This window comes from Bacillus rossius, chromosome 2, assembly GCF_032445375.1.
Source record: "Bacillus rossius redtenbacheri isolate Brsri chromosome 2, Brsri_v3, whole genome shotgun sequence".
Classification (NCBI taxonomy): Eukaryota; Metazoa; Arthropoda; class Insecta; order Phasmatodea; family Bacillidae; genus Bacillus; species Bacillus rossius.
This window is the reverse complement of record NC_086331.1, coordinates 50,629,292-50,650,629: the sequence shown is the minus strand read 5'-3', so window position 1 is coordinate 50,650,629 and position 21,338 is coordinate 50,629,292. Positions and strand designations below refer to the sequence as shown.

The 21,338-nt window shown below is 35.6% G+C and overlaps 1 protein-coding gene across 6 annotated transcripts in view; it reads right to left on the bottom strand.

Moving 5' to 3' along the window:
- LOC134529278 (5'-AMP-activated protein kinase catalytic subunit alpha-2) overlaps positions 1 to 21,338 on the bottom strand; it is a 230,411-nt gene that overhangs the window by 100,147 nt on the left and 108,926 nt on the right. The window contains exon 11 of one of the 6 annotated variants that reach the window (XM_063363179.1): positions 19,765 to 20,126. The exons of the other annotated variants lie outside the window; for them this stretch is intronic. Coding sequence (XP_063219249.1) covers positions 20,082 to 20,126 — 45 coding nt within the window. The 3' untranslated portion in view covers positions 19,765 to 20,081. Of the gene's footprint in view, positions 1 to 19,764; positions 20,127 to 21,338 lie in introns of those variants that run through there. 6 annotated transcript variants of the gene reach the window in all.

Here is a 21,338-nt window from a genome sequence, read left to right as displayed (position 1 = left end):
GTTAGGCAAAATGCTGTTAGGCAAATCGCCATTAGCAAAATGGCGTTAGGCAATTCGCCGTTAGGCAGAACGAGGTTTTGTAATCATAGTAACATTTTAGGCAAAACGCCGTTACGCAAATCGCCATTAGGCAAAACGCCGTTACGCAAATCACCATTAGGCAAAATGCCGTTAGGCAAATCAGAGTTTGGCAAAACGCCGTTAGGCATAACGCCGTTAGGCAGAACTCCGTTAGGGAAAACGCCGATAAGCAAATCGCAGTTAGGCAAATCGCCGTTAGGCAAAACGCCTTTAGGCTAAATGACTTTAGGCAAATCGCCGTAACGAATTCATGTTTAGACCAACCGCCGTTAGGCAAATCGCCTGTTACTCGAATATAAATCTCAACGATATGTACAGATTACAAATATATACAACACAAAATATTCAAGGACACTGTACTGTACAGTAATGAATATGGAGTGGTTATGCATTTGACAGTCAACAGCGTCTTAGGTGTTTATGGCACCCACAATTTTTGACTTTGCCTTTTATCAAAATAACCATAGGGCAGTGTATGTATTTTGTCATCACAAATATTGCACTTATCATCCAGCCAGCTCAGAGCCAACTGCTGCACTCCGTGTAGATTTCGAACTTGTGGGAACGTATGGTGCGTGCATTCACCAGCATCTGTCGGTGCCGTTGTAGAGCTGCCAGATAGTCTTTAAATTTTATTTTGTTCGCCACTACATATTTCTGGATACCTTTTGCCTTCTTCATGGTTAGGTACAAACCTACAAATTACCATACCTCCTCACTCGTCTTTAAATTTGCCCACCACTTTCTTGTTGGCGAGAAAATAGCTTGGTTGACTGGCAGGATTTGCAAAAGTGTCTGACTCTTCCAGGAAAGATACTTCATCGAGCATGTCTTGGTAAAATTCCTTGGTTTGTAATTCATAAATAAAGCTCTCTGTGTCAGTATAAGCTAGTTCGAGCCTGTCTCCATAGTTAGGCTTCATGATATCATAATAAAAGTGATACATTAATTTTTTGGAGACATCCAGAACCGTATAGTCAGCATAGATTGGTTTGTTGAAAATTATTTTTTCTTCTGCCAAAGTGCCACATTTTCACTAAAGACTGTGCAGTCTAGAAACTTTGGTTTTTGCCACCAGATTCTTCAGCCGTCACTCCGAACACACCAGCTCCCTACGTAAAATTACGTTTATCTTCTATTAATTTACAGAACGTTCTATTATTAGCAAGCTTGAAAAATTCCTTCTGAAAATCTTTTTTGGCAGCCTGGCATTTTCACGTGTTCAGTTCTATGAAATGCTTTAGTCAAGGCGACTGATAAAAACTTGAGCCGAAAATCAGTAATTTATTGGCTCAATTTTTCAACTTTTATTTATTAAAATATTTTTGCTTTCCCATAAGCTAGAGGACCTCATCAAAATTTATTATCTCAGCTATACCACCCAGGGCTATACATATTAAAACTTTACTAGTGGGTCTTAGAGAGTCTCAACGTCTTAGCAGAGACATGCAGACACTTACACGCAGCGTAGGCTAGCCGAGTCAATTTTATCTCACCTGCATCCAGGAACAGGAATGATAACTCTCCCTGCCTAACATGCCTTCCACCTTGTTTCTCATGCAGGGGTACCTGCCTCGTCAGGCGAGCCTAGCTGGCTTTCCCAGGCTCGAGGCCATGGCGAGCAAAGCGGATGTGCTGGTCTCGGCATAAAACATGCACTTCCCCGCCACCCCTGGCCCTCTTAGGTTTTCTGCTATGCTTCCAGGAACCATGACCAAGGCACGGAATATGCCCTTACCCTCGTCAACCCCCCCTCTCCTTTAGGAACAAGCCGCGCCTATGCTTGCGCTCCACACACGAGGCTTGTGCGCGATCTATCGAGCACAACAGAAACTAAGCATGCTAATGTCAGTTTCTCCCGACAGTGAGCACCACCTTCCAATCCCCCTTTGCCTTAGATGGCATACAGCAACACCACCGATCGATGCTCTATCTCATGGGGCCCATGCCAACTAAAGATGGCACTGCCATAGAGAGTTTTAGATTTTTTTTTGTGCCATATGACACCCAAAAGCCCTGACCAATCACAAGGCACTTTTCCTCCCATGGCCCACTTAGCTCCGCCCACTCTGTTTCTCTCTTCCCCCCCTCCACACTTTTTGGTTTCGAGCCCATGCAGGAACTAAGAGACTCTCTCAAGTAGAGAGAGTCGTCAATCAACTGTGGTACAGGGAGCATCCTACATCTGCCGCGCTACTTCTACCGCGACCACGTCTCTCCTCCTAAGAAGTCGGACATCAAAGATTGTAGGATGTAGTCACGATGACCAGGGAGAAACCCCCTTACAATTTTAAAGTTTAGACTACATCATATTAGTGTTAGTGTTTTCTTGGTGAATTAAGTGCGTGAAACAGCGCTAGTGGTCGTCTACCATCACATGGATAGATAGTACCACCGACCTACCACACAATTTGTGGGGTTTTCCATCCCCAGTGATGGGTAGACAACCACATCTACCCGCACTGAGTTTGTGATTTTGCCATCTAAATTCCCCGCATCGTATTGTCAACTTTAATCCGCTATCCGTTCGGATGTCAGCACTTCGCATGCAGCTAAGTCTATGTTTGGAAGACACAATGTAAGAAATCTAAGAAATTTTAAATTTTTACGAACAATTTGCGAACTATTCAACTACCATTTAAAGAAAAAGGTATAAAATATACTAATGAAAAGTACTTGTCAATCAAAAATAATGGAATGTTGTTTATTTTTGATTTTATTACTCTGAAACCTTGTTTGTGCAACTTGCTTTAAAATAAATGTAATCTGTAAAGTATTTATCAAAGTATCCGCGGCTGGCCTGCGTGTAGTAAAATTCAATTCAATTATAATTTAATGTACTAAATCTTGAGTTTACTGAAACTGTGAATTTTCATAAAAATATTTATTGTTATTAGTTTGTAAATCATTAAAGTGGTGACCAAAAGTATTAACGGCCACACTATGATAAATCTAGCATGTCCAAAATAAGATAAGTTAACCATTAAAATAAACTATAAGTAACCAGATATCAGTATTTTATTTATATTTTTATATATTACGATCCACCTTAACACCTACCAACCTTTTGGGGTGTTAACCCCAAAATTCTTTGTATATTACATGTGTTCCGCCTCTGTTCACTGTTCAAATGTCTTCTTGACGTATGCCATAGCCCGTACGTTTCTAGCACTTTTTTTTTTATGTACCTTCTAAGTCTACAGGAACACAGGTTTATTACAAACTCCAGCACCCGGTGGACCTTAGTTACCTTACGCCCGTGCTGTATAGTCTGCTTCAGGTTTCTATTATGGACAATATAGTTCTGCTTGTCATCGAGAGTCATCAGTAGCTTGGCCTGTTGCGAACCTGGTGGACACTGGTGTTCAGGCAAGAAGGGCAGGTCTTAGTGTTCCTGATGAAGGTGTACGGGTATTCGACATCTATCTCAAGGATGTAACCTGTCGAACCATCCTCGGGTACCATCATGATTTAAATTTCTCCATGTCACACCACGTGAAGTTGAAGATTGGTATTGGCAAACTCATGGCCCACCCATACAAATTGTTGGAATCTACGTACTGCATGTAGGTAGGTGGCTTGCTGATGTAATACATTTCTGGTAGGTAGGTGTTATTTGCCTTACAGTACCATTTTATTCACTGAGTTATGCTCCAGCTGGACACCAGTTATCCACACCATAGGATCAGTGGTAAAGCCCTGTGCACTGACGTTAGCGTGCACAATCAAGCTGGTAAGTAGCGAGACACAGCGACCTGTATTTGAAGACAGATATACTTATTCTTGCCAATGTATTTGAAGAATTAATTATCAATATTTCCAGTAATAATTTTTATGTAAATACAATCTCTCTAAAAATAAATTAAATATTTTATTTGTGGATTAACTGTGAATGATAACATGTTTACTGTGATGCATGGAAAAAAAAAGCATAATGAATGTAAAATGGCCACAGACTGCACCTTTTTTGTTCACGTCCATGAAGCATCAGTTAAATTTGTGCCACAAATGACTGATATATGTTACAAAAAATGCAAACTGAATAAATTCGGAACTTGACGAAGTAGTACCACCATCACATAACAACAAATATTATTCTTTTCATCCAGTCACTTTCCCTGACAGCGTACTTTCTTCCTGCTGCACGACTTCCCATTTCTTAAGTAGAGCGTGGTTTCTTACAAAATGGTAGCAGTTAGTGTAGTTTGTTACGAAATGGTAGTCTTTAGCATGGCTTATAACAATGGATAATAGTTGAGTACATTTTGTACCATAAAAAATTTGTTTGTTTTCTTTTGGTTGTCACTACATTTTTAATGGATACATAAAATTTACGATCATTCAGATAGCTGGTAAACCACTTTAGTTATTTATCTGAGAGTCCTATATTAGATCATTTTTCATGTAATTTTTTATGATTAATTGTATCAAAAGCTTTTGCAAGGTCAAAATAACAAGCATTGACCTGACCCCTAGAAATCACTTCTGCATAAATAGGATTACGAAAAGACAAAAGGTTTTTTATTGTTTTACTATTACGGAAACCATGTTGACTACCCGAGAGTTTGTTTTTTAAATTGAAGCTAAGATTCTTAAAAATTATTTTATCAAAAACTTTGGCAAAGCCATTCAAAAGTGAAATGGGTCTGTGATTAGATACATCTAGTTTACTTCCTATTTTGTGTAAAGGGATCATTTTTGCAATTTTCCATTTATTTGGGTAATCACCATTTTGTATACTTAAATTAAAAATATACCTTAAGTGAGGCACAAGGAGATTTGCAATAAATTTTATAATAATATTAGGGATCATATCAGGACCCGTGGACATGAAAGATTTTAGAGTTTTGATACTCCACAAAACGTGACTATCACTGATATAAAATAATAGGATAGAACAATTAGATATAACAGAAGTTGGTAAAATGTACGTTGAGTTGGAAGAAATGTAAACACTGGAAAAGTAGGTAGAAAAACAAATGGAAATACTTAAAAGATTGTTAGTACCAATGCCGTTAATCTTTAGAGATAAATGTTGATCAAAACTATTTCTCATTATTTTGACATAATTTCAAAAGTTTTTAGGATTAGGTTTAATATTATTGCCAACAGATTGGATCCAGTATTTTTTTCCTAAGTAATTAGTGATTTAGATTACTTACGTTTTTGAGAAAATAGTGCATAATATCGATGGTGTTATGCAGTAAGGGCCTTATCAACCAAATTTTCGATTTTGACATTTTGGTATCGTTTTTCAGGATTTTCCAAGCTGAATAGATTGACAGTAAGGGCGTTATCGTAGCCTCAATAACGTAAGAGATATGGAAAATTTAAAGGGCACTATCAACACAGTTTTATTTTGTCTATCGTGCAGTAAAGGCCTTATCACCTTTGTTGAGGGCACTGTCAAAGTTTGTTTAGGAGGTATATTCCGTTTTATAAATAAAGATTCATTATTTATATTAGTTCTGTAGAAGTTGTTTAACACAGCCCATTTCTTTATCTTATTCTATGACTTTGAATGGCTTGTATACATAATATTGTTTGCTGTCATTTGCTGTAAATGAGATTGTGTTGTTGCAGAAATGTCCGACTTTAGTAGAGGTCGCTTATTAGTTAATCTTGTGTTAAATCAAGAAGATTAAAATAATTCGATAAGTAACACAGGTAATATTGTACAGTCAGTGTGTGATGATACCTCCAAGCCTGGTTTAGAGGTTAAGAAACGTCTTGCAAATGTGCCAATTAGCAATAGTGTGTTTGAAGGTGAGGGTTCTGTTTTAAATAGAGACAACCGAAATGTTGACGTTAATGTGGTACAATCTTCAGTGGTACTTACCAGCAACGATATAGATAATGCTGAGATAATATTTGATGGGTTTGTGACAGTAACGGACAGAAAAGATGAATATCATGATACTAATGTTTATAGTGTGTCCGAAAATACAAATGCCACAGCCGAAAATTATTTTGCAAGTAACATGCCAAGTGACAATATCACTGGAAAAGTATGTAATAGTGAATTGGTATTGAACGAACGTGTCGATGAAATGTGTACGTTTGGTAGTGAGCGTGGTGACACTGTGGTTGCAAATGAGAATGGAACATTAGATAACGAAGGCAACATCAGTGATTCTATAGGCACACAAAATGGAGACAACGCATCAGATTCTGATGGAAATGCTAGTAATCACAATGACATGGAAAGTGAAATAGCTATTGGCAGAAAAAGGCAAAGTAAAGAAGAAAGGGGACGTGAGAGACGAAAAAGGCAACGAAACAGTGGTGAGCCCTATGCGAATGACAAAGGATTGTTTGTGAGTGGAAAAAACATGCAACCCAATCCCTGTTCTAAAGGAAAATGTTCCAATAAATGTTCAGAAAGCTTTACCGAAGATGAGAGACAACAGTTATTTCAACAGTATTGGAGTCTTCGCGATAGGAGTAAGCAAAGGGATTGGATACTGTCTTGTGCAGCTCAGGTACAAAATAAAAGGAGATGGACTTCTGACAAATCAAAGCAAAGGGAAACAAGGTGTTATTCTTTCCCATCTAAGAGAAAACGAATAAATGTTTGTTTGAAATTTTTCGTGAAAACATTGAACATCTCTGCAAAAACTGTGCGCTATACATGGGAAAACAAGACTGGCATAAGCAGAGCTAAAACAGATGAACGGTGCAAGAAAGAACCTGCAAACAAAACACCTACTACTATTACAAAATACATACACACATTCATCCAGAAATTGCCAGCAGTGCCATCACACTACTGTCGTAGTTCTTCCACAAAAACCTACATACCAATTGAGTACAAGAGCCTAGAAAATGTGTATAGGCTTTATAAGAAAGACTGTCAGGAAAAAATGATCCCCTTTGCTAAAGCTGGGGTGTTCAAGAATGTTTGGAAGGAATTCTACAACATTGGAATACACATTCCGAAAAAGGACAAATGTGTTGTATGTTTGGCAGAAGAACAAGGACGTTTGGAACACGGTGGTATTTCTACTGAAAAGTTTGAAGACCACATTAAAGAAAAAGAGGCAACAAAAGTGCATTTTACGAACGATCAGAAATTAAGTGGCACTGAAGGATTTTTATGTGCTAGTTTTGACTTGCAGAAGGTGTTAAACACACCACATGGTGACAACATGTTGCTATATTACAGTAGAAAGTATTCTGTATACAACTTTGCTGTGTCTGAAAACCATACCAGAAAGGTTTATTGCTATGTGTGGGGGGAAAGCGATGGCAACCGAGGTTGCAATGAAATAGCATCTATGCTCCACATGTACATAAACAAAGTAGACTTGGAAAAAAGTGTGAACACACTGTCACTCTACTGTGACAGTTGTCCGGGGCAAAACAAGAATCATGTTATATTGAGTATAATAGCTTATACTTTGCAAAATGCACCTACACTCACAAGCATAACAATAAATTACCTTCTCCCAGGACACACATATATGCCTGTAGATTCAGTTCACGGTGTAATAGAACGCAGCCTAAAACACAAAGTGGTATGGGCTCCATCCGAATGGCCTACATGGATAGAAAATGCTAGAACATCACATGGACCATACACTGTGTATGTTATGAAGTACTCAGACTTCAAAGATTGGAAACCAATTGAAAATAAGTTTTTCCCCACACAAAAGAAAGAACATACATCAGGAGACAAGATAAAGTTTCAGGAGATACGTCAAGTGAAATTTATGAAGACGTTTGAAACAGTTGACATCAAATATTCATTCCAAGAAGGCAGCGAATCTCAAACTGTGACCATTGGCCCCCATAAAGGAAGAGGAAGACCACGACAAGATGAAGACTGTGAGCTAAAGCAACTTCACAAGACCAGACGTCCAATTTCGGCTGAGAAATATAAGGATTTGTGGCAATTGTGTGAACGCAACATTATACCGCAGCGGTGCTGGGATGAGTACCAGAAGATACCCTGGAAAGCTTCTGTAAGAGACTGTCTACCAGAGACCGATGAGGAAGATTCTGATAAGTAATTGTAATTAATTTTTTTTTTGTATTGTAAGATGTTAAGTCATTGTATATTTATGTTTATTAGCCTGAAATTTGTTTCATTTGAAATGTTCATAATAATTGTATGTTTCTTGAGTGATTCAATATTGTAAAACAGATGATAGTTAAATTATGCAAATGTGAATGTTTTTAATCTATTTAATTAAAAGAACATTGTTTCATTGATAAAGGAATGTTGATGTAAATTTAAGTGCCTGTTCTTAAAATTTCCAATATTCTAAATGTTATTGTTCTTAATTTTTTAGAAAATACAGTCGGGTAATTCATAAAATTTTAACAAAGTTAAAAAAACCTTTCGTGCAGAAAGGGCCATGTAAAAAAATATTTTGGTCACTATCAACTATTCAAGGTAATCTTGCAAGTAGTAAGGGCTTTATCGACATTATATAGTTTGTTTCTATTATTTTTTTGACATTAGTAATTGTGTGGAATATGTCATGTCTTATAAAAATACAATAAAATTAAATTTCATAATGAAATATTTTGAGATTTTTATCATGAAATTGTGATTTTTGAGGAAGTTTTTCTGTTCTCCTGAATAAATTACATTTTGTTGATAGGGCCCTTACTGCATAACACCATCGATATATTGGGTTAAAATTATGTTTATATAATTTATGGAAGTGTCTTTTAGATTTGAAAGTATTGGTCAGTTCTTTCAAATACCAATGTAGATATTTATTTAAAGATTGTTTGACGGATGTCGGAATATGATGATTTATACAATAAATGATATGGTCAGTTAGGTAACCAACCATTAAATTTTTAAGTTCGTAAAAATCAGACCAGTCATGCTCCTGAATGGCATGATAAAGACCAAGATAGGCACCCAATTTATACTTATATTTCTATAAGAAGTATTGATTGTATTTTTAGTAAATGTAATATCAAGTTCAATATTGATGAATAAAAATGGGTGAAGTACATCTTCTTTCACTAAGGGATCCAATGCATTATGGACAGAACAGGATTGCATATTTGTGAGATAAAGATCTAAAAGATTTTTTTGTAGAGAATACAAAATTGGATTGCAGGAGACCAATACTAGAGATAAAATTAATTAGGGCATTCGCTTTGGTTTTTATAGCTGAATGTGAAAGATTACATGTTTGATTGTTAATCCAATATACACCTGGTATATTAAAGTCACCAGTTATAAGTATATCATTATGATTATTAACAAATTTATCAGTTAGATTCTCAAAATAAGAAAAATAAGTTGAGGGACGTGTACGAGGAGGAATATAAACATTTTCAATCCTTAAAAATTGAGATTGTGCAAATCTTATTTCAATCCAAATAGCTTCCATGCCTTGATAATAATAGCATGTAAAGGGAATAACTTATTTAAATTTATGTTTATTGACTGCGATTAGTACTCCTCCACCTCTGCACAAAAGAGACAAGTTAGGATATCTATCCGTTCTAAAAATAAGGTAATTATCATTAACATAGTGAGAATTAATACTATGCTGATTTAACCATGTTTCTGTAAGGCAAATCTTGTCATATTCTGAATGTGATAGGTTATTAAATATTCAATGGATTTTGTTCTTAGGACTTAGACATTCTGATAGAAAATATCACTTTCAGACATAGTTTACAGTTAATGAAAACCAAGATAAGATCAAGGTGCTCCTCCAGGCACTGACATAGAACAAGATGATAGAGAAGCTTGGTGGGGCTGTAAATAACTTAACAGTAGGAGTAGATGAATGGTTTTTGGTTGGCTCGTAGCCAAAGATTTGTTCGTTGTGGAGTCTGACACGAAACCAGATGGCCAAAATACAGTATTGTTTAAACGTTGTTATTGCCCTTGTGTAGTTAAAGAATTCTATATATTAATTTTGTTATAAAAGCCCTGGAAGCTGCTTTAAGTGGGCGAAAGACACTACAGTATACTCAGAGGTACACAAGAGAGAAATATTAAAAAAGGAAACTTACTTCTCACAATAGGAAGTAGAAAATAAACCATAATTGAAGAAATAAATAAAACTAAGATGTTTACTTAAACTTGCCCTTTTTTATTGTTAATTATGGTATGCATTATTTATTTTTGATAGTTTTAAGAATTACAAGAACACACAGATTAAAGTTAATTGGGGCCCCGGCCGTCAAAACTTATCAATTACAAATAGATTATTAATCTTACCTGGAATATAAATCTAACATTTTCCTTTGACATAATCAAACTCTCACAAAAACTAACAAATATTTAACTAGCATATTTTAAGGTTAAACATTTTTTGGCCCAACCAGTGCGGGACTATGTATAATCTGATTTAACAATATCTGATCATTGACTGTTCACTGGTGGTGACTAGAAGCGGGAGGGACGCGTAGAATTCATGTACATTCCAGAGGGAAGGGTGTAAATTTAGTTGAATTTTGTAATGGACTTGAGTCTGAGAAAAACCTGAACTCTTGCACCATCTCTTGGAGCCCACTGGAACCAAAAAAGTGATCCAGCAGTCAAGAATAGAAATTAAGTTAAGCAACAAGAATCAAGAAGTCAGGGCAACTGTTAAGTAGGGACCCAACTATAGGTAAAAGGGCGTAGAATTTTCCACTTACCATTCTGAGGGTGGAATGATAAAAATCACTCCCTTGGAAGAAGCACTAATGCTCGCGGTAGCCACGCGTGAGTCATGCTACGAGATTACCTAGTAATCTGAACTAAAGCGACTAGCAAACTAGAAAATAAAAAAAACCTAGGGATCACTACCGGACAACATGGGATCACATCCCTTAAGTAAGTTGCTGCGACACAGCTTCACGAATGGAGTCGTGAGCGAGAAGCACTGGAGAGATGTGACCACGGTGATGACAAAAGGACGAATCAATCAATATATAGGGTTGCGTGTAGGTAAAAACTTGTGTTAGGGCCCGGGAGGCCTAGAAAGTGGGTGAACTGGCCTCTGATTGGCTGGAGGTAGCGGAAGGGGGTTCACTCTACCGACCAAAAGAAAAAAATTACAAAGGTGGGTGGTAGCCTAACTTAAGGGGCATCGGAGGTCACTTGCACTCCAAAAGGCAGCGCCCTCCGTCAGGGCACAGATGAAACCGACTCGGGCTTAGTTCACAAAAGTCCCGCAAGAGGGACTAGCGTAAGTCTGGCACTTATGGAACCAACTGGATTACTCTCTGTCGGGCTAAAAGGTAAATAGAGAGAGGTGTGGTGGTGGCCGCTAGAGTTTGCGGAACTAAAGTTAAGTGGTTGTCATTTTCGCCGAGATGGTGAAGGCAACCCCTTCGCCGACCAGCGAGAAGACTTTGATTTAGGCTCGCTGGGAGCAGAGGTTAAAGACCCGGTCAGTGCCCTGGCCGAAGTTTGTGGAAAAGATGGAGGGGGGATCTGCTGGCTCATGAGAAAAGTGTTAGGGCGAGCGCCTATACGTGCCCAACAGCCCTAGAACATTAGAATGAGGCCTGACTGAAGCTGCTAACCTAAGCTGAGCTTCGGGAAGAGGGCTGCCCTGGGAGGATGCTGAGAAAAGCACTCTCGGTCATGAAGTCTGACGCTGTTACTGGTCGTGTTTGTGGCCCGAGGGGAGAAGAAAAATGATGGCAAATACTTGCCTGGTGAAATCACACCAGGCTATCGGTTTCAGCGCTGGGAAAGCGTAGCAGGACTTCAGAAGGAAAGATTTGATCAGGATGAACAATGGGCTAACAAAGTTTATACTAGGGAATTTATGTGAAAAATAAATTTGTGCCAATTATTTCAAATTTGGGGCACATAGTTCGTAATCATTTTCATAAACAGCCACGTAAAATGAAGCATACTATCATATTTAGTCTTAAGTTTAACAACACGAAGATAAGATATATCTAGTTCGCTTTTTACATAAGAAGTGATGTTGCTGTCTGAGACTGAAGGATCAAATCTTGAAACAAAAAGAGCTTTGGATTTAAATTGGCTAGAATTAGCAACAGTTTTCAAAGTCAAAATGTTTCTGACTCCAATTTGCATTTCCCTCTTCTAATTCGTATTTTGGTCGATTTTAGAGTGATTTTTAAATTTATGGTGACAAAGAATTTCTGTGAAAACATATTCATCTTGTTGGGGTTTATTTATATCTTTAGATTTGATATTGTTTCTGACTGATGAACTCTAGGCTGGCAGACTTTGGACATCCCTGGGGTTCTGTTTATGCTGCGGTGAAGACAACTGGTCATTGTCCACTGATCTACTTACTGTTCCTTGTGTACCTTGACTGTAGCTCGTTTTACCCTGACACACCTTAGACTGAGGAATATTATGTTTCTTTTGAGTTTTTTTATCAAACGTAAGTAGCGAAAGTTCACTTCTAGTGTCTAGTAACAAGGTTTTAAAGATAAAATTTTCATTTCTCAGTTCATCCATTTGAGCAGACAGGGATTCAGGTTTCGCATAGATTTTGTCATAGAAAATTTCAGCGTCAGGAATGATAACGTTGTTTAGTGGTTCTTCAGTCTGAACACCAATTTCACCTGCATTAGAAGTCATTGTACATGATAGCTTATGGTTACAATATCTTGTAGCAGTTGGCACATTTTTAGAAATCATAAAATTAACAGAGTTTGAACCGGCGATTGAGTCAGAGATTGAATCAAGCAAAGAACTAGATTTAATTTTTTTCACTCAGTTTACATTCAGGGCATAAATAAACACAAATTTTAACAAAAAAAAACTGACTTAAAAAAAAACTATTCCAAAACTAAATAATATGCACTAAAAAATAAAAAAAATAATTGCGCTTTCTTCTACAACTTAATAATCAACTTACTTTTTCTACTTATCAATATGTAGGTACGATCTATGTGTTTACCACGCAAGCAGGTAGGTAAGTACCTACCCACTTCAAATCTATATAAACACATACCTATGAAAAACAATGATGAAAATATTTTTTGGTGTTCTCCTAAGTAAAATGAAATGAAAAATATTAGACTACTTAAAAGTCAATCAAATTATTACGATAATATAATGTAGTAACAATTATTGTTATTTTTTGAGTCGGTGTCAGCCAAAATAGGTTTGTAACTACATACATATTTAAAGGTGAGATGTGCTTGTGTCCCACGCGCGACTTGACGAGGCGAGAGGCGTGAGCGGAGCCCGGGGCAGGAGGGGAGCTGTCAAGTGGACACGCCGGGCACGCTCTGCGCCAGTCAAGAGAAAAGCGATACGAGTCACTGGATTACAAACAGTTTCAGATTCTTTTCTCGTTCTATATCTACAACGTCCTTCTTACGGTAATTCCTTGTGTTTAATATTGGCTATATTTTCGTATCACCATTTGCTACATTATGTCTCAGCATAGTGTCGTATTAAAGTTCGTTTGTTTGGTTTAATTAGGTATTGGTATTGATGTCATTTCAAGGTCGCAGATATATTGTTGTATAAAAGTTAATTTGTAAATGGGTTTAATTAGGTATTGGTATTCTGTCACAGTACTCATAGTATATTGTCGTTCGTATAAAATTTAATTTGTAAAAAAAATATTTCTTAAATTATTCTCGTATTATTATTGCTAGGTATATTTTAGTGTTTCCTTGGCTGACCCCGACTCCAAAAATAACAATAATTGTAACTACATTATATTATCGTAATAATTTGATTGACTTTTAAGTAGTCTAATATTTTTCATTTCATTTTACTTAGGAGAACACCAAAAAATATTTTGATCATTGTTTGTTATTCATAGGTATGTGTTGAGTTAGATTTGAAGTGGGTAGGACCTACCTACCTTCTTGCGTGGTAAACACATAGATCGTAACTACATATTGATGAGTAGAAAAACTAAGTTGATTAATAAGTTGTAGAAGAATATGCAATTATTTTTTTTTACTTTTTAGTGCATATTAATTTGTTTTGAATAGTTTTTTTTAAATGTTTTTTTGTTAAAATTTGTGCTTATTTATTTTTATTTTTAGTGTATTTGAAGTACACTAACTAATTTGTCTGAAAATGGGTAGACCTACTAAACGTGCTGCTCATATGAGACCGCGCCGTTTAAATGAAACAAACGAAGTCAGGGAGAAACGCCTATCTCAACAGAGGAAATCTACCTCGAGGACAATTTCAAAAGAGACTTGCGAAGAGCGGAAAAATAGACTTTCGAAAATGCGGCTTTACATGAAAAAAGTTTTGAACTGGGAAAATATTGATAACCAACCTTGGTAAAAAAACTTTGCAAAAGGGCAAATATATGTTGCAATAAGTCCTGTCAAAAGTTGGGAAGGCATAGCTTTATCAGATTTGGACGCCAACAAATTATTAAATAGACCACACGACGATAGATCGTTGATGGAAATAACGAGACTACGAAATCTGTTTCCGACAATGAAGGTCACACATAATACACCTTAAGTAATTCAATTAGAACGCTTGCGTCATGTTGCAATGCAGCAACGAACGTAAGCGCATAGCAATTTGATTACAGACAGTTAGAAATTCTGCCACATATCGCACCCTTACTGTAAGCCGTTAAGGAGTTCCATTGATCATCATATTCGACTACGACAATTACTTGACCATAACGACGTTACGATAGGTGACTCAAATATCCGGATAGCCTATAAAAGATTCGGCCGAGTATCGTTAATTTGCTCCTAAGAATTGAAGAGTTCCGTTACTTTGTCATGGATCCTATAATCAGAACCTAACCAAACTCTCATCAAACTACCCTTGAAGTACGTCCTTTCCAATAAAAAAAAGAATCATCAAAATCGGTTGGCGTGATATTGAGTTATTCGTCCATTTGTCACGCACATACTTAATGCAAATTTAAGACTTATATGGTTTTCTAATGGATCCCATTGTCAGAAATGGAACAAATTGAAATGGGACCACACGGGAAGCTAGCTTTCAAATAAAAAAAAAAAAGAATCATTAAAATCAGTTCACCCAGTTGAAAGTTATGAGGTAACAAACATAAAAAAAAATACAGTCAAATTGAGAACCTCCTCCTTTTTTGAAGTCGGTTAAAAATGTCTACAAAAGAGTGTCTTTCTTAGCGAACTGGATTGAAATGAAAGCGAGGCATTAAATGAGTTCCTAATTTGATTTTAAAATAATTCAGATGGATGTATCAGTGTCATCTTCACTCGCTTTGTCCATCAGATCAGGCACAGCCACAGTACAGATGCTCACACATTGTTCATAGGGCACGCCGCATCGAATTTGCGAAGTTGCCGAAACCACGGACATTGGGGTTTCTGTGTGTGGCCTAGAGGTTTCTCTTGATAGTAATATGTCAAATATATACTTTCGACTAGCTTGTGCATGGGCTGAAGCAGACATACTTTCGTGTTTGTCTTTTAGGTGAAATACTTTTCCCGGTAAATGTTTTCAAGCAGGAAAAGTTTTTATGTTATCAATAAGTTACATATTTCTGAACAGGATGTTTAAAGAAGCAGAATAATAAGCTACAGGTAATAATAACTATTATTTTCTAATTTCAGCAGAGTTCATTTTTGAAAGTTGCAATCCAATGCACTGGCTTGAGTGCCTAGCCCACACATATCCTATTTACGAGCCTGTGTCATGCCTAGAGCACCTATGCAGCTTGACCTGTCAACAAACTACTTCAATCTAGGCAGTATCCATTTCACAACAAAAACACATTTTGTGAACTTTAAAAAACATACATATGGGCAAATGACCTAATAATTCAAAAACATGCTAAGTATGCAGCGTACCCAAAAGTATGTAGGATAGTAAATTTATTTAATTCTCTTTATTTTATTTGGGTTTGTAACCTCGTCAATTAATAACCTTAGTATCTGACATTTATGTACTCCATTTGCCTAGTGGTGAAAATTTACATTATGATATAATTTTAATATTTGCACTGTATTTGCATTTATTAAATAATGATATTTAATTATTGCACTTATTCCAGTGTGTAAATATGTAAATTTACACACTCATTACAACTTCGTGTGAGATAGTACAATGCTTTATTTGAGTACAAATGGCATTTTATCATATTTTCATTTCAATATAAATATTCCAAGTTTTGATTTTTTTTTTTTTTTTTTTTTTGTTGTTTACAGAATTTTTCATTCAAGATATAGGTAGTATATTTTTATTATATATTGATTTTAAATTTTGTAAGATATCTTCAGAAATTATACCTGTCTTATTCAATATACAAACTATTTTGTGGGAAAGGAAGCATATATAAAGAAAAACATTAAACCCTTACCAAAATTGCAATTAAATTTATAGATGCAGCTAGTCTTTTTAAAGAGATGACAAATTTAGTAAAGGACATAATTCTAAACTACAACATAAACTGTGCTGAAATGGATACAATCCTTCAAATTTTACTAACAGAAATTTTTTAATACCACACCTACATTACGACTTCTGCAATGTTTTGATTGCTATACGTACAACAAAGAGGTTTTGTGAACAATAAGAAACATTCACGCGCAAAATGTTGACGTGGAAGGCACACAATGTACAGTGGAAGGCACACAATGTACAATTAATTCTCCTGCATAAAAATAAAATGAATAACGTATTCATTTGCGACAAAACAAAGGGCGGAAAAACAACTTCTTTATGCTGAAGCAGTGAAGCTTTTTTATTCTAGTTAAAAAAAAAACTCTATTGTTCAATTTATGGCCCCTTAATATGCACAATTATAGAATAGAATTGTTTTAGAACACATATTAGGATATAATCATAGCAGTGGTAGTGTATGGGTTTACATTTCATAAGTGACAATTTTCACCTAAGAATTTCAGGTTTTGAAAAAGCTTTTAAGGGTCCTCACATACACTTAAATACATTTAAAGGCACTATATTTGTTAAAAATGTCATGGGAAAGGGGGGGGGGGGGGAAGAAACACCCTTCCCCCCAGAAACATGCCTATAAAAATAAATTTGGAAACCTCTCATTGCCCTCCCACTCTTTTTTCTTAAAATCTTGGCTATGCTACTGATTACAATTAGTGTGTTGTAAGACGAACAGCTATGATAATTTAATTGCCAACAGAAATATATTTAATTTTTTTCTAATTAATTATCAACACTTAGAAACAAAATAAATACATTAAAAATTAAGGTGTTGAATTAAAAATTCTAACTAATGACAAACTTCTGATTCAGCATTTATTTGGTTTCGTGTATATAAGCTTGAACAATTACAAATAATTTATATTTCTAGTTTTATTGCAATAAGAAATCTAAGTAGCTAGACCATGAATCATTTTAATATACATTGCAATCCTTTATTGTGTGATTCAACTGAGAAATGCCTTGTAACTTTTTGTAAAGTTGCTCAATACTTTAGTCTATAAGAATTTATGGCAGAATTCTGCCTGGCCCGAGCGAAACAGGGGGAAAAGTGCCATAATATGGTAGTTTTCCATTATGGTAGAATTCCACTTGGCCCGAGCCATTATTTTTTACACGCTGTGTTTATAAGAATACAGAGCTGTTGCCTATATAAAATTTTTGAAAATATTTATGTCTTCTCATGTGCAATCTGTTGAGTTAATTTGTGGTTGCAACTGCAGAGAGTCACCTATCTGGTGTCTTTTAAGTTAACCTAAGAAACTTCTGGAGTTGACAGTGCTACCTACAGACGTATTTTCTACACTACTCAGAGAGCAAAGCCATTGTAGTCATTCCATGGAGTGTATAAGAAATTATGGCAGAATTCGGCCTTGTCCTTTTAACTTGTGGTAGTTTTACATTATGGTACTTTTCCGCCTGTTTTGAGGAGGCCATGGGAATTCTGCCATTATGGTACTTTTTCATTAATGTACTTTTTCATAATGGTACTTTTCCATGCCCCCTGCGGTTGTCTAGCCTACTATGATGTCGATGAGGGGAAGGAGGGGTTCTTTATACTTTTAGTGATGACTTTGTATTTGGCTGTATGTGTTGTGCCTACCACTAAAGTCCCACGACTGTTGGTGGGCATGTAACGAAAATTAATAAATAAATCAAATATTAATAAATAAATATATTTATAGGAACTTTGTACATTAATTAAAACTTTTTTAACAATGGCACAGTAATCCACTATTTATGTAAAAACCCCAGTATAAAACTTAACTTTAAGGCATTATTCATTTACGTTTTAAAGGGGTGAGATAGCAAAATGAAATTAATTTTTGCATTGTCACCAAAGTTTGGATTCATGGCCATATAGGTTCACTGTAGCAAGTGGCACAAAAAAAAGTTGTTTACAAAGGAAAACTAAGCTGAAGTGATCACAAGCACAAGCAGTAACGTATATAATAAATAAACTTCAAACTATTCATTTTCAACTTGTTCTATTTAAACTTTTCTGATGATTTGTTATTGAATACAAGTTGCAACATAAACTGAAGGAAATGCTTTCGCACAAAGTGGGAAGGTAATGCATTATAAAATTAAAGGGAAAATATAGGCGCAAGAATAAAAATACGTTAATCACAGGAATCCATAAATCCTGGGTACGTAAAAATGAGATTCTATGTAGTTTATCATTTATCAAATGGTTAAGTTAGGTACAAATATAATGTGACATTGAAAATTGGGTTCGTTGGTATAGGTTAGCAACATTTAAAATGCTGTGAAATCATTAGCATGCTTGCCAACTTTTTAAATTCCCAATCCAGTAGAAACATTTAAATGGTTAATTTTAGCATGGCAATTTGGTTACTCTACAATTAAACCTTGACAAATAGTATTGTAGAATTTTATACTTTCTACTAAAGTCAAGATAATTACAAAAAAATTATAGCTATTCAATGACCTGAAAAATCTGGTTTGTAAATTTCATAGTTCACACACATATTCTAATAGTACTTTACACAATATTGTACCCATCATCAGCTGCACTCAATTCATCTGTTCATATCTAGGTGTGTACTAAAATATATAAACTTTTTTACAACACTTTTGTACTAGTTATTTTTTCTTAAGGGAAATGCTTGAGTGATGCTGCAGGTTATGTTTGACAATAAAATGTGTGAACACTCAATTCTAATGACGGCACTATCCATATTCTCAATTTTCACAAATAATTATGAATTTTAATTTTTTTCTTCACCACTTTTCATATTACTGTTGCGTTTTGTGGTTTTGTCATAATTTTTATGTATTTTTTTCCCACAGAATGCAATGTTTATATCACAATGACAAACCGTACTGAAAGCATGTGTATTACCTTTATAATATTAAGAAACTACACGGCTCTAAATGCCTGAAAGTACTGTTTGGTTTTCCCACTTATATAGTAAACATTAAAATATTCATATTGATGCCACAAATGTAATTACAACACACACATCTCTAAATAATTATTCACGTAGCATTAAGCTTTAAGTTTTATGCAAGCTAAATGAAACAATGAATTATATAACTTAAAAATTGTTATCCAAACAACAACACTGCCATTTTGCATACTAATTCCTCAAAGACTTCAGACAAATACAGATATCCAACAGCCACAGCCCAAAAGATAAACACAACAACGAAACTACTATGATTGGCTTGTAGCAGCCAATGGAGAAACAGATGACACAGATGAATTTTTTTTGTTTGACCTTGATATCCCATCACTGATACAATACCAAACTCTTTCAAATTAATTTTAATAATGTAAAAATGTCAGAAAACCAGTAAAATAACAGACATGGTCGTACAATCATACAATAACACGATTTTCCATATATTTTACAGATAAATCTTACAAGTTGGCAAGTACACATTAGGAATTACCAATTTAAAATGTAGCTAACAATCTCAGCAAAAAATAAGTGCTATGAAGAAGCATTTGATATTAATTAAAATTTTTATGTCTTTTACATTATTTCATTCTTGACTCTTGAAACCTAGATTCAGATTCGAGGGGTGGATTTGAAACACTCTTCGAGAATCGGATTTGAGAAAATTGGGATTCGACCCATCACTAAAAATAATCTAATCTTCCACGGAGCTGCTGGCGGCACGCAGAGACTTATCTCGTGCAGCTATGCTGGCTTGAAGAAGTTAAACATTGGCACTATAATAATGGAAAAATAAGTATGACTGTAGCAATTGTTCATTCTTGTAGAGGTTTTATGAGCATGACCATGATAACGTACATTTATTATGGCTAAAACAGACCACCAAGCACTACAAAGTATACTTATTTGTTCATATATATCACTACAAAATATTTAAAGCCAAAATTGATTTAATAACAAGGTAACTACCATTAAAAAGTATGCTTATAAGAATAAATAAATGTATAAATACAATCACTTTTATTTACTTAACAGATATTTCCTCCTACAAAACTATTTATTTTTTACTGTACACCTATCCCTCACTTAGCACAACTAATTTGTTCCTAAAAATGCTCGTGTTATTCTAAATTGCGTATTCTGAAGCATTAGTTTCCACAAATAGCAAAGCTAATTTATTTAATGTGTTCCAAAATTGTGTAGGAAAATATACTTTACGTAATATAAATGTGTAGAATAACACTCAACTATAAATATGTCAAACCATTAATCTTTATATGCCTCCCATCGCACTTTGTATGACAAATACGACAACGTGTAACGGGAGATACGTGGTTATGTACTTTATCGTCAGTCGGCTGGCTGACTTGCCCGCCCGGGCGTGACCAACTCACGTCGCGTACCTTTCCAAACAATCCTTTACTGACAGTGAAACAGATATTAATGACCGGATACTTACATTTTACATTATCACCTAGTTCACACTAATCCTGTCAGGCCAAAGATTAATTTTTTCATTGCAACATTCATTTAACAACCTTTTCCATGAGAATCATCTGTTCATTTCTGTTCCGGTATATAATGTCAAATATATTCCCACTAGTACAATCAACAGCATTAGACTTATATAAACTTATATAAACTTTTTGTACGATTGACTTGCTTAAAACTAAAGTGCGACAAACAGAAGTGTGGCCTTCATGACAATCTGCAATTCTTCTAGTTTTGTCTCAAATACTTGAACACGATGCATTATGAGTGATCAAGCACTCACAGTTATCGGCATCCGAATGGGCAGACGTTGCTTTTGCTTGAGTGAATTCCCTGCCACAGGCTAGGCTGAGTTCACGGCCCGGTCTGTGGCCAGGCGACAACGATACAGCACGGCGGCATACGCGCGGACGTAAAAACATTTGGTCCTTTACACTCCATAGCCGCAAAATAACTTGCCATAGCTGATGTTTGTACAACAGCCAATAGCGTAGTCA